The 13899-nt window shown below is 41.5% G+C and overlaps 1 protein-coding gene across 1 annotated transcript; it reads left to right on the top strand.

The window, feature by feature from the left end:
- Nucleotides 1–501: 501 nt before the first annotated feature.
- LOC130934523 (uncharacterized) lies at nucleotides 502–13849 on the top strand. Its single transcript, XM_057864084.1, has 4 exons — nucleotides 502–1400; nucleotides 1497–1642; nucleotides 13218–13376; nucleotides 13653–13849. Exons 1-4 carry the CDS (start codon nucleotides 502–504, stop codon nucleotides 13847–13849), a joined length of 1401 nt encoding a protein of 466 aa, XP_057720067.1.
- The last annotated feature ends 50 nt before the right edge of the window (nucleotides 13850–13899 follow it).

Here is a 13899-nt window from a genome sequence, read left to right as displayed (position 1 = left end):
ATACTTTACTCATTAAAAAAATTAAATTAATAATAAAAAATAACAAATTTTGATAACTTTTTAATATTTTTATTATTCCAATGGCTGAATTATCTACATTCAAATTTTATTACCAACCTACTTGAAATTCCGGCTCACGAAACTAAGTGAGGATCACTATTTGAAAATTTTCATCGTTACGGATTAAAAGACCAAAAGAATATTTACTATTTTAACTGGTATTTGGAGAGATTTTTTATTTTAATAAATAAAATAAATGTAAGATTTATCGAAATAAATATTTTTTAAAAAATTTATCGATTTAAATTTCTTTGTCATATCTCGTTTACAGTGTAAAGGAGATTACTTTTCACGTATTTTGCTTACAGTATAAACAAAATATGGCAAGTCAGACTGAGACGTGTATATCTCATTCTATAAAAGGATGTGTAACCCTTGGTATTCCTCACATACATTTCATATCCTTTCTCTGTCTCTTTTTTCTCTCGAAAACATAGCTGAATGGTCAGCAGTAACAATCCATTCATAGTTGTGCTTCTTTATCTGAATTGTCGTATGAGAAATGGCGACAAAGGGGTGACATTTGAGTCTCAGGATCTGATATTGTTTCGCACTCAGCGTGTGAAGACGTTGTCAGATTTGAAGAATTTGATATTGAGCAACCTTGGTGGGATAGAAAGGAGGAAAATCGGAAGGGTGGCGTATAGGTTGCTGGCACCCATGGAAAATAGAGTCTTCCGGTTTCGAATATCCAGACTTCACGAGGACGAGCATGTGCGACTGATGTTCGACATTCATGGGAGGATCATGTCTGAACAAGTAATGGAGCTGTCCACCGAGGTGGGTCACGGTGGTAGTGGGGGTTCCGCACAAGAAACCTATGTGCAGGACGACCGACCTCTCGCACCACCGTCCATTCATGTTGCGATTTCGGAGCATGAGGCAGAGGAGGGTGAGGAGGAGTCGGACAAGAATTATATAGCGGACAGTGGAGACAGTGAGTCTTCCGATGGTGGCGATGAAGATGAGTTTGTGCCGGAGACACCTGCAGGGGCTGTGCCGTGCCATGTGCTACCTCCACCTCACCCGATTCCGACGCTATTGGTTGTGCCAAGTCACTATCACAGTCTAGATCTGGACGCCATACATGAGAGGGTCCCGGTTTCTGACACCTGTGGAGTGGATTACAACCTAGACAGTGGTGTGGAGTTTCAGGTCAGTCACAGGTTCAGAAGGCGAGAGGTAGTGCTTCAAGGTGTGAAGAACTACAGTATTCGTAGGAGTGCTGAGTATCAGGTGACCGAGTTCGACCGGTTAAAGTACCATGTGCAGTGCCATCAAGCCGACAGTGGGTGTCAATGGAGCCTCCGTGTGGCCCTTCGTCAGAATCTCGGATACTGGTAAGTTTAAGTTTAATTGTGAGTTTGAATAGTTTTGTATGATATGTTATTTTGGCTAGAGATATTGTGTAAGAATAAATTTTTTGTTGTGATTAGGGAGGTTCGGAGGTTTGGTGGACCACACAACTGTCTGACACCCACCATGTCTCAAGACCATCGTCAATCAGATAGCAGTCTCATCTGCAGAGTTATGTTGTCATTGATTCAATCCAACCCATCTCTGAGTATCCCGGTCTTGCAAGGTGCGGTCCAAGCAAGCTATCACTTCAAACCGTCATACAGAAAGGTATGGATGGTAAAGTAGAAGGCGATTGCATGGATCTATAGTGATTGGAAAAAGTCGTACAACAAGGTGTCGAAACTGCTCCAAGCACTGCAGAGCTATTTTCTCGGCACCATATGTGACCTACGCGTCAAACCGTACTACGAAGGACACCTCATGGAGCGAGACTACTGCATGTTCGACAAAGTATTTTGTGTTTTTCCGTCATGTGTCGAGGCTGATGAGCGGATAATTTGTATGCTTTTTGGCATTGTTTTTAGTATGCTTTTAGTATGATTTAGTTAGTTTTTAGTATATTTTTATTAGTTTTTAATTAAAATTTACTTTTCTGGACTTTACTATGAGTTTGTGTGTTTTTCTATGATTTCAGGTATTTTCTGGCTGAAATTGAGGGATCTGAGCAAAAATCTGATCCAGAGACACAAAAGGACTGCAGATGCTGTTGGATTCTAACCTCCCTGCACTCGAAGTGGATTTTCTGGAGCTACAGAAGCCCAATTGGCGCGTTCTCAACGGCATTGGAAAGTAGACATCCTGGGCTTTCCAGAAATATATAATAGTCCATACTTTGCCCAAGATTTGATGGCCCAAATCGGCGCTCAAAGTCACCTACAGAAATTCCAGCGTTAAACGCCGGAACTGGCATAAAATTTGGAGTTAAACGCCCAAACTGGCATGAAAGCTGGCGTTTAACTCCAGAAAAGGTCTCTACACGAAATTCTTTCATTGCTCAGCCCAAGCACACACCAAGTGGGCCCGGAAGTGGATTTTTCTGTCATTTACTCATTTCTGTAAACCTTAGGACACTAGTTTACTATTAATAGGATCTTTTGACATTGTATCCGTACCTGATGACCTCATAACATTTTTTACACGTTTCTTGTACCTTCCACGGCATGAGTCTCTAAACCCCATGGTTGGGGGTGAGGAGCTCTGCTGTGTCTTGATGGATTAATGCAATTACTACTGTTTCTTATTCAATCATGCTTGCTTCCATTCTAAGATATCACTTGCTCTTAACCCGATGAATGTGATGATCCGACACTCATATCTCAATTATGAACGTGTGACTGACAACCACCTCCGTTCTATCTTAGATTAAGTAATATCTCTTGGGTTCTTAATCGAATCTTCGTGGTATAAGCTAGAACTGATGGCGGCATTCAAGAGAATCCGGAAGGTCTAAACCTTGTCTGTGGTATTCTGAGTAGGATTCAATGATTGGATGACTGTGACGTGCTTCAAACTCCTGAAGGCGGGGCGTTAGTGACAGACGCAAAAGAATCACTGGATTCTATTCCGGCCTGATTGAGAACCGACAGATGATTAGCCTATGCTGTGACAGAGCATCAGGACGTATTTTCACTGAGAGGATGGGAGGTAGCCACTGACAATGGTGAACCCTACATACAGCTTGCCATGGAAGGAGCCTTGCGTGTTTGATGAAGAAGACAGTAGGAAAGCAGAGATTCAGAAGATGGAGCATCTCCAAACCTCACCTATTCTCCATTACTGCAATACAAGTAACCATTCATGTTCTTTGCTTTTTACAGTCATCCTGATAATTTCTGATATCCTGACTAAGATTTACAAGATAACCATAGCTTGCTTCAAACCGACAATCTCCGTGGGATCGACCCTTGCTCACGCAAGGTATTACTTGGACGACCCAGTGCACTTGCTGGTTAGTTGTGCGGGATTGCAAAAGTGTTATTGCAATTTCGTGCACCAAGTTTTTGGCGCCGTTGCCGGGGATTGTTCGAGTTTGGACAACTGACGGCTTGTCTTGTTGCTTAGATTAGGACTGTTTATTTTTGTTGGTTTAGAGTCTTTTAGTTGAGTCTAGTTTCATATTTTAAGTTTGGTGTCAATTGCATGCTTTTATTTTTCTTCTAAAATTTTCGTTTTTGCATATTCTTAGTCCCTTTTTGATTCATAAAAATTCTAAGTTTGGTGTCCTCTTTGTGTTTTTCCTTTAAAATTTTCGAAAAAATTAGTGTTTGATTTCTAAAAATTTTAAGTTTGGTGTCTTTTTGTGTTTTTCTCTTTCCTCTTTTTAAGAATCAAATCTTTTTCATAAAAATTTTTCAATCATATCTCTTTAATTGCTGTTTTCAAAATCTTTTTTTTTACTAATTGATTCAGTTCTCAATTTGCTTTGATCTCATTTTCCCTTTTGATTTTCGAATTTTTTTTATTTTATTTCCTTTTGTTTTATTTTTTTTCGGTTATTCAAAAAAAAATATAAAAAAAAAACAAAAAAATAAAAATAAGCAAAATTTACCTCTTTGCAATCATTATCATTTCCCTTTTGTCCATTATGGACTTAAGTGGAATTGATCAGTCCAGAAGGACTCTGGGGTCATATGCTAACCCCATTACGGTTGCATATGGTAGCATCTGTATACCTCCCATCAAGCAAGCAGCTTTGAGCTAATCCTCAACTCATCATAGTGCAGCAAAATGCCAGTATTCCGGTCTTCCACAGAAGAACCTACTGAGTTTCTGGCACAGTTCTTACAATTGCTGACACAGTACATGATAAAGAGGTAGATCAGGATGTCTACAGACTATTACTGTTTCCATTGCTGTAAAGATCAAGCAAAACGGTGGTTAAATAACCAACCTACAGCAAGCAAGACATGGAAACAGTTGTCAGATAATTCCTGAATCATTTTACCCTCCAAGAGGATGACACAGCTAAGGCTGGACATCCAAGGCTTAAATAAGAGGATAATGAATCCCTTTACAATGCCTGGGAGAGGTATAGAGGTATGCTAAGGAATGTCCCTCTGAAATGTTTTCAGAGTGGGTCCAGTTAGACATTTTCTACTATGGGCTTACAGAAAAAGCTCAGATGTCTTTAGACCACTCAGCTGGTGGATCTATACACATGAGAAAGACAATTGAAGAAGCTCAGAGCTCAGACACTGTTGCTAGAAACCAATACTTATATTCTAGCAATGAGTTCGTTCCAAGGAGGAGGTCATGGCATTAGTCACTGATCCTAATCCTCAAGAACAGATGAATGAGCTAATCAACAATTGCTCCTGATGACTGAACAGTTAGCAGAATTTAAGAAATGCTCCATGATACTAAGGTTGCTAACAAGCATAGAATTGCAATTGAATCAGCAAAACAGCAATATCTAAACAAATAACAGAAGAATGTCAAGCAGTCACTGAGGAGTGGGAAAACCTGAATACCACTGCTCAAAAGAGTAAAAAGCCAAACAAGGAACAAATGACAGAGGACAACCAAACCACTGTTCAAAATCCCTTGAGGACAGTAAGAGCCCAGAGAGGAATTTTATTGGCGTTCAAACGCCAGAAAGGGAAGGAAAGCTGGCGTTAAACGCCCATTCCTTGCCCAGTTCTGGCGTTCAACGCCAGAAAAGGGAGAGAAGTTGGCGTTTAACGCCCAAACTTACCCATTCCTGGCGTCAAACGCCAAGGGAAAATCAGACACCTGAGAGTGCTGAAGTAATCCTCTAAAAAGGCTTCTTCAAACACTTCTGTAAGGAATAAACCTGCAGCATCTAAGGTTGAAGAATATCAAGCCAAGATGCCTTATCCTCAGAAACTCCGCAAAGCAGAACAGGATAAGCAATTTGCCCGCTTTGCAGACTATTTAAGGACTCTTGAAATAAAGATTCCGTTTGCAGAGGCACTTGAGCAAATACCTTCTTATGCTAAGTTCATGAAGGAAATCTTAAGTCATAAGAAGGATTGGAGAGAAACTGAAAAAGTGTTTCTCACTGAAGAATGCAGTGCAGTCATTCTAAAAAGCTTACCAGAAAAGCTTCAAGATCCTGGAAGCTTTCTGATACCATGCACATTAGAAGGTGCTTGCACCAAGACAGCCTTATGTGATCTTGGAGCAAGCATCAATCTAATACCTGCATCCACTATCAGAAAGCTTGGGTTGATTGGAGAAATCAAGCCAACCAGGATCTGCCTCCAACTTGCTGATGGCTCCATTAAACACCCATCAGGCATAATAGAGGACATGATTGTCAAGGTTGGGCCATTTGCCTTTCCAACTGACTTTGTAGTGCTGGAAATGGAGGAGCACAAGAGTGCAACTCTCATTCTAGGAAGACCTTTCCTAGCAACTGGACGAACTCTCATTGATGTACACAAAGGGGAAGTAACCCTGAGAGTCAATGAGGATGAGTTCAAGTTGAATGCTGTGAAAGCTATGCAGCATCCAGACACACCAGATGATTGCATGGACGTTGACATTATTGATTCTTTGGTAGAAGAGATCAATATGGCTAAAAGCCTGGAATCAGAGCTTGAGGACATCTTCAAAGATGCTCAACCTGATCAAGAAGAACTAGAGGAAGTAAAGGAATTTTCGAAAATTCCTCAGGAGGAGGATAAACCTCCCAAACCTGAACTCAAACCTCTACCACCATCTCTGAAATATGCATTTCTAGGAGAGGGTGACACTTTTCCAGTGATTATAAGCTCTGCTTTAGATCCACAGGAAGAGGAAGCACTGATTCAAGTGCTAAGGACGCACAAGACAGCTCTTGGGTGGTCCATAAGTGATCTCAAGGGCATTAGCCCAGCTAGATGCATGCACAAGATCCTGTTGGAGGATAATGCCAAACCAGTGGTTCAACCACAGAGAAGGCTAAATCCTGCCATGAAGGAGGTGGTGCAGAAAGAGGTCACTAAGTTACTAGAGGCTGGGATTATTTATCCTATTTCTGATAGCCCCTGGGTGAGCCCTGTCCAAGTTGTTCCCAAAAAGGGAGGCATGACAGTGGTTCATAATGAAAAAAATGAACTGGTTCCTACAAGAACAGTCACAGGGTGGCGCATGTGTATTGACTACAGAAGACTCAATACAGCCACCAGAAAGGATCATTTTCCTTTACCATTCATAGACCAAATGCTAGAAAGACTAGCTGGTCATGATTATTACTGCTTTTTGGATGGCTATTCAGGCTACAACCAAATTGCAGTAGATCCCCAGGACCAAGAGAAAACAGCATTTACTTGTCCTTCTGGCGTGTTTGCCTACAGGAGGATGCCTTTTGGTCTGTGCAATGCACCTGTAACCTTTCAGAGGTGCATGCTCTCTATCTTCTCAGATATGGTAGAGAAATTTCTGGAAGTCTTCATGGACGACTTTTCAGTATATGGAGACTCATTCAGCTCCTGTCTTAACCACCTATCACTTGTCCTGAAAAGATGCCAAGAGACTAACCTGGTTTTAAACTGGGAAAAATGTCACTTTATGGTGACTGAAGGAATTGTCCTTGGGCATAAAATTTCAAGCAGGGGGATAGAGGTGGATAAGGCAAAGGTAGAGGTAATTGAAAAATTACCACCACCTGCCAATGTTAAGGCAATCAGAAGCTTTCTTGGGCATGCGGGATTCTACAGAAGGTTCATAAAGGATTTTTCAAAAATTGCTAAACCTCTAAGTAATCTGCTAGCTGCTGACACTCCATTCATCTTTGACAATGAGTGTCTGCAGGCATTTGAGACCCTGAAAGCTAAGCTGGTCACAGCACCAGTCATCTCTGCACCAGATTGGACATTGCCATTTGAATTAATGTGTGATGCCAGTGATCATGCCATTGGTGCAGTGTTGGGACAGAGGCATAACAAGCTTTTGCACGTCATTTATTATGCTAGCCGTGTTAAATGACGCACAAAAGACTACACAACCACAGAGAAAGAGTTACTTGCAGTGGTTTATGCCATTGACAAGTTTAGATCCTACCTAGTGGGATCAAAGGTGATTGTGTACACTGACCATGCTGCTCTTAAATACTTACTCACAAAGCAGGATTCAAAACCCAGGCTTATCAGATGGGTGTTGCTTCTGCAAGAGTTTGATATAGAAATAAGAGACAGAAAAGGGACAGAAAACCAAGTAGCTGATCATCTGTCCCGAATAGAACCAGTAGCTGGGGCGTCCCTCCCTTCTACTGAGATCTCTGAGACCTTCCCAGATGAGCAACTCTTTGCCATTCAGGAAGCTCCATGGTTTGCAGATATGGCAAACTATAAAGCTGTGAGGTTCATGCCCAAGGAGTACAGCAATGTGCAAAGAAAAAAATTAATTTCAGATGTCAAGTACTACCTCTGGGATGAACCATATCTCTTTAAGAGATGTGCTGACGGAGTGATCCGCAGGTGTGTACCTAGAGAAGAAGCACAAAGAATCCTATGGCACTGCCATGGATCACAATATGGAGGACATTTTGGAAGTGAGCGAACAGCCACTAAAGTCCTCCAGTGCGGATTCTACTGGCCTACTCTCTATAAAGATTCCCGAGAGTTTGTGCGTAACTGTGACAGTTGCCAAAGAGCTGGTAACCTGCCTCACGGATATGCCATGCCTCAACAAGGGATATTAGAGATAGAATTGTTTGATGTATGGGGAATTGACTTCATGGGGCCATTCCCACCATCATACTCAAACACTTACATTCTGGTAGCAGTGGACTATGTATCTAAGTGGGTAGAAGCAATTGCTACACCCATTAATGATACCAAGACCGTGCTGAAATTCCTCCAGAAAAACATTTTCAGCAGGTTTGGCGTTCCCAGAGTGCTAATCAGTGACGGGGGCACTCATTTCTGCAATAAACAGCTATACTCTGCTATGGTTAGATATGGAATCAGCCATAAAGTGGCAACTCCGTATCATCCACAGACAAATGGGCAAGCTGAAGTCTCTAACAGAGAGCTAAAGAGAATCCTAGAACGGACTGTGATAGCCCGAAGAAAGGATTGGGCAAAGAGCTTGGATGATGCTCTGTGGACATACAGAACAGCGTTCAAGACTCCTATAGGCACCTCTCCATACCAACTGGTGTATGGGAAGGCCTGCCATTTGCCTGTGGAACTGGAACATAAAGCCTACTGGGCAACCAGATTCCTAAACATGGATGCTCAGTTAGCTGGTGAGAAAAGGCTGCTCCAGCTAAATGAGCTAGAGGAGTTCAGGCTCAATGCCTTTGAAAATGCAAAAATTTATAAGGAAAAGGCAAAGAAGTGGCATGACAAGAGATTGTCAACCAGAGTCTTTGAGCCAGGACAAAAAGTTCTGCTCTTCAACTCCAGGCTCAAATTGTTTCCAGGAAAACTCAAATCCCGGTGGAGGGGTCCGTATGTGATTACATGAGTATCACCATATGGATATGTTGAGCTTCAGGATATTGATTCTGACAAGAAGTTCATTGTTAATGGACAAAGAATCAAGCATTATCTTGAAAGCAATTTTGAGCAGGAATGCTCAAGACTGAGGCTTGAGTGATTCTTAGCAGAAGTCCAGCTAAAGACAGTAAAGAAGCGCTTGCTGGGAGGCAACCCAGTCATTAGGAAGGTATATGATTAGTTCTTACAGAGGCAAGTATCAAAAATGAAGGAATTCACAGAGTTACAGAAGGATTCAGCTCAAAAAGCAGAGAAAATGAGCTTACTGGCGAAAAAACGCCAGTAAGGGGCATTTTGGGCGTTAAACGCCAGAATGGGCACCATTCTGGGCGTTTAACGCCAGGTGTGCAGCATCCTGGGCGTTCTGAAAAACGCCCAGTGATAAAGGATTTCTGGCGTTTAACGCCAGCCAGGGCACCTGGCTGGGCGTTAAACGCCCAAAAGGGTAGCAAATGGGCGTTAAACGCCAGAATGGGTGCCATTCTGGGCGTTTAACGCCAGAAGGTGGGGGGACCACATTTTGTTTTCAACTCAATTTTTTCAAACTTTCCTCTTTTAACCATACTCTTCTACATAAATGCACTTCAACCTTTCATCATTCACTTTCAAATCTTCACAAATCAAAACCATTCTTCAAATCTATTTCAAATTAATCCCAAATCTTCTTCAAAACTCACCCTTTTCTCAATTTCTTTTCATATCTTCTCAAATCTCTCTCTCTTTTTTTCGAAAACTCCCCTCCCCACCTTATAAATACACGTTTGGCTCCCTCATTCCACCACACCATTCGAATTTCCTCTTCCTCCCCTCTCTTCTCTCTTTTATTTGCTTGAGGACAAGCAAACCTAAGTTTGGTGTGCTTTTCCGTGATCACTAAGCCAAGATTCATCAATATCATGGCTCCCAAGGAAAAACAAACCAATTTAAGAGGCAAGAAAGAGAATAATCCAAAGAATCTTTGGAATCAAGAGAAGTTCTTAACTAAAGAACATGAAGACCATTATCACAAAATAATGGGTCTGAGGTCAATGATCCCGGAAGTTAAATTTGATCTGAAAGAAGATGAATATCCGGGATCCAAGAGCAAATTCGAACAGAGGATGGGAAGTTCTAACCAATCCTGAGACAAAGGTTGGAAGGAACATGGTTCAGGAATTCTACTCAAATCTGTGGCTAACAGATAAGCAAATGACTGGAACCGCTTACCATACCTACAGAACTATGGTCAGAGGGAAAGTTATGTACTTTCATCTGGACAAAATAAGAGAAATCTTCAAATGTCCCAAACAACTCAAGAGGGGAGACCTCAAGCCATTGCAAGAGGATGGCTAGACTTCATTGGGCGTTCCATATTGCCCACTAGCAACCGTTCTGAGGTCACCATCAAGAGGGCAGTGATGATTCATTGCATTATGCTTGGAAAAGAAGTGGAGGTGCATCATGTGATTGCTTGTGAGATCTACACTATTGCAAATAAGAACTCCACTGAAGCCAAATTGGCTTACCCAAGCTTGATCTCCTTGCTCTGTAAAGAGGCTGGGGTGAAGATGGGAGTAGATGAATTCATACCCATTGAACATCCAATCACCAAGAAGTCAATGGAAGGACAAGTGCAAGACAACTCTATCAAAAGGAGGGCGCATGAGTTCCTCCCTGAATTCCCTGAAATTGGCTACTGGGCCAGCCTAGAAGCATCCATTAACAAGTTGCAAGAGACTATGGAGCAACTGAAGGAAGAACAGCAGAATCAGAACTGCATGATCTGCAAATTGCTGAAGGAACAAGAGAAGCAGGGGCGTGAAATCCAAGAGATGAAGCGCCAAAAGCTCTCCTCTCAAGCTGAGGGAGCATCCACTTCTCAAAATCAAGGTTGTTGAGTCCTAACTCTGTGAACACCTCTATCATTAGGAGCCTATTTTTTTCGTTGTTGTTCTTGTTTTTCTATTTCTAGTCTCATCTTATATCTATATTTGAGTCTTGTTCTTAATTAATAAAATTAATAAAGTTTATGCCTTAAAGCTATGAATGTCCTATGAATCCCATCACCTCTCTTAAAAGAAAAATGCTTTAATCACAAAAGAACAAGAAGTACAGGATTTCGAAATTTATCTCTGAAACTAGTTGAATTGGTTTGATGTGGTGACAATACTTTTTGTTTTCTGAATGAATGCTTGAACAGTGCATATGTCTTTTGAATTTGTTGTTTTAAGAATGTTAAAATTGTTGGCTCTTGAAAGAATGAGGAGAAAGAGAACTGTTATTGAGGATCTGAAAAATCATCAAATTGATTCTTGAAGCAAGAAAAAGCAGTGAAAAAAAAAATTTCAAAAAAAAAAAAAAATTTCGAAAAAGAAAAAGAAAAAGAAAAAGAAAGAAATAAAGTTGTGAACCAAAGCAAAAAAAGAGTGTGCTTAAGAACCCTGGACACTTCTAATTGGGGACTTTAGCAAAGCTGAGTCACAATCTAAAAAGGTTCACCCAATTATGTGTCTGTGGCATGTATGTATCCGGTGGTAATACTGGAAGACAGAGTGCTTTGGGCCACAGCCAAGACTCACACACTAGCTATGTTCAAGAATCAATATACTTAACTAGGAGAATCAATAACACTATCTGAGTTCTGAGTTCTTATAGATGCCAATCATTCTGAACTTCAAAGGATAGAGTGAGATGCCAAAACTGTTCGGAGGCAAAAAGCTACTAGTCCCGCTCATCTAATTGGAGCTATGTTTCTTTGATATTTTGGAATCTATAGTATATTCTCTTCTTTTTATCCTATTTTGATTTTCAGTTGCTTGGGGACAAGCAACAATTTAAGTTTGGTGTTGTGATGAGCGGATAATTTGTATGCTTTTTGGCATTGTTTTTAGTATGCTTTTAGTATGATTTAGTTAGTTTTTAGTATATTTTTATTAGTTTTTAATTAAAATTCACTTTTCTGGACTTTACTATGAGTTTGTGTGTTTTTCTGTGATTTTAGGTATTTTCTGGCTGAAATTGAGGGATCTGAGCAAAAATCTGATCCAGAGACACAAAAGGACTGCAGATGTTGTTGGATTCTGACCTCTCTGCACTCGAAGTGGATTTTCTGGAGCTACAGAAGCTCAATTGGCGCGCTCTCAACGGCATTGGAAAGTAGACATCCTGGGCTTTCCAGCAATATATAATAGTCCATACTTTGCCCAAGATTTGATGGCCCAAACCGGCGCTCAAAGTCACCTACAGAAATTCCAGCGTTAAACGCCGGAACTGGCATAAAATTTGGAGTTAAACGCCCAAACTGGCATGAAAGCTGGCGTTTAACTCCAGAAAAGGTCTCTACACGAAATTCCTTCATTGCTCAGCCCAAGCACACACCAAGTGGGCCCGGAAGTGGATTTTTCTGTCATTTACTCATTTCTGTAAACCTTAGGACACTAGTTTACTATTAATAGGATCTTTTGACATTGTATCCGTACCTGATGACCTCATTTTACACGTTCTTGTACCTTCCACGGCATGAGTCTCTAAACCCCATGGTTGGGGGTGAGGAGCTCTGCTGTGTCTTGATGGATTAATGCAATTACTACTGTTTCTTATTCAATCATGCTTGCTTCCATTCTAAGATATCACTTGCTCTTAACCCGGATGAATGTGATGATCCGTGACACTCATCATATTCTCAACTATGAACGTGTGACTGACAACCACCTCCGTTCTATCTTAGATTAAGTAGATATCTCTTGGGTTCTTTAATCGAAATCTTCGTGGTATAAGCTAGAACTGATGGCGGCATTCAAGAGAATCCGGAAGGTCTAAACCTTGTCTGTGGTATTCTGAGTAGGATTCAATGATTGGATGACTGTGACGTGCTTCAAACTCCTGAAGGCGGGGCGTTAGTGACAGACGCAAAAGAATCACTGGATTCTATTCCGGCCTGATTGAGAACCGACAGATGATTAGCCTATGCTGTGACAGAGCATAAGGGACGTATTTTCACTGAGAGGATGGGAGGTAGCCACTGACAATGGTGAAACCCTACATACAGCTTGCCATGGAAGGAGCCTTGCGTGTTTGATGAAGAAGACAGTAGGAAAGCAGAGATTCAGAAGATGGAGCATCTCCAAACCTCAACCTATTCTCCATTACTGCAATACAAGTAACCATTTCATGTTCTTTTGCTTTTTATAGTCAATCCTGATAATTTCTGATATCCTGACTAAGATTTACAAGATAACCATAGCTTGCTTCAAACCGACAATCTCCGTGGGATCGACCCTTGCTCACGCAAGGTATTACTTGGACGACCCAGTGCACTTGCTGGTTAGTTGTGCGGGATTGCAAAAGTGTTATTGCAATTTCGTGCACCAGAGGCCTTCAAGCATTGCAAGCCATTTGTCTCTGTAGACGGCACACATCTCTATGGCAAGTATGGTGGAGTGTTGCTTATAGCGGTGGCGCAAGACGAAAATAGCAATATACTGCCAATTGCTTTTGCCATTGTTGAGTCTAAGAGCACTGAGAACATACGTATTTTAACTACTACCTCGTCAAACCGTAGCCGGTCGATCCCAACCCTCCAACACAGGACCCTGGCCTCATGCTGATCCCTGCTCTGCTACGGAAATCCAACCAACCTAACACATCGAAGGAGAACATATACGGTTCGTTAAGTAACATACCAAAAGATTTGACAAAATTATTTAACTCAAATATATAAAAGACATTTCTCACCTTGTAGCCAGCGGATACTGGTAGACGCCTCTATCTGGTAGATACCACTGGGGGAATCTCTGATAAATCCAGGACATCAACAACGGAGTGCAGCCAGTGATAGCCCTACTGGGCCACCAAAGAAAGGGACTGATATGTCCAGGCCAGCACAGCCGAGTCCCAGAAAAATGCTCTGCACTCCGCAAAGTCACGGAGCAATGGTAGCCAACGAAGGTGCACCAAATTGTTGGAATTGTCAGTCATCAGATACCCTCCGATCAGTAACATGATATAACACCTGGCGTACTGTTGGAGGGTCTTGGGATCATCTGTCTAGGGC

Source organism: Arachis stenosperma, chromosome 6, assembly GCF_014773155.1.
Source record: "Arachis stenosperma cultivar V10309 chromosome 6, arast.V10309.gnm1.PFL2, whole genome shotgun sequence".
Taxonomy (NCBI): domain Eukaryota; kingdom Viridiplantae; phylum Streptophyta; class Magnoliopsida; order Fabales; family Fabaceae; genus Arachis; species Arachis stenosperma.
The sequence above is the reverse complement of the archived record's forward strand: the minus strand, read 5'-3'. Positions and strand labels throughout refer to the sequence as shown.

Excerpts from the sequence above, each read along its gene's own strand:
- LOC130934523 (XM_057864084.1), top strand. The coding sequence starts at position 502 with ATGGTCAGCAGTAACAATCCATTCATAGTTGTGCTTCTTTATCTGAAT. Across the intron at positions 1,401-1,496 it reads CGTCAGAATCTCGGATACTG|GGAGGTTCGGAGGTTTGGTG; the intron begins GTAAGTTTAAGT and ends TGTTGTGATTAG. Across the intron at positions 1,643-13,217 it reads GAGTATCCCGGTCTTGCAAG|AGGCCTTCAAGCATTGCAAG; the intron begins GTGCGGTCCAAG and ends TTCGTGCACCAG.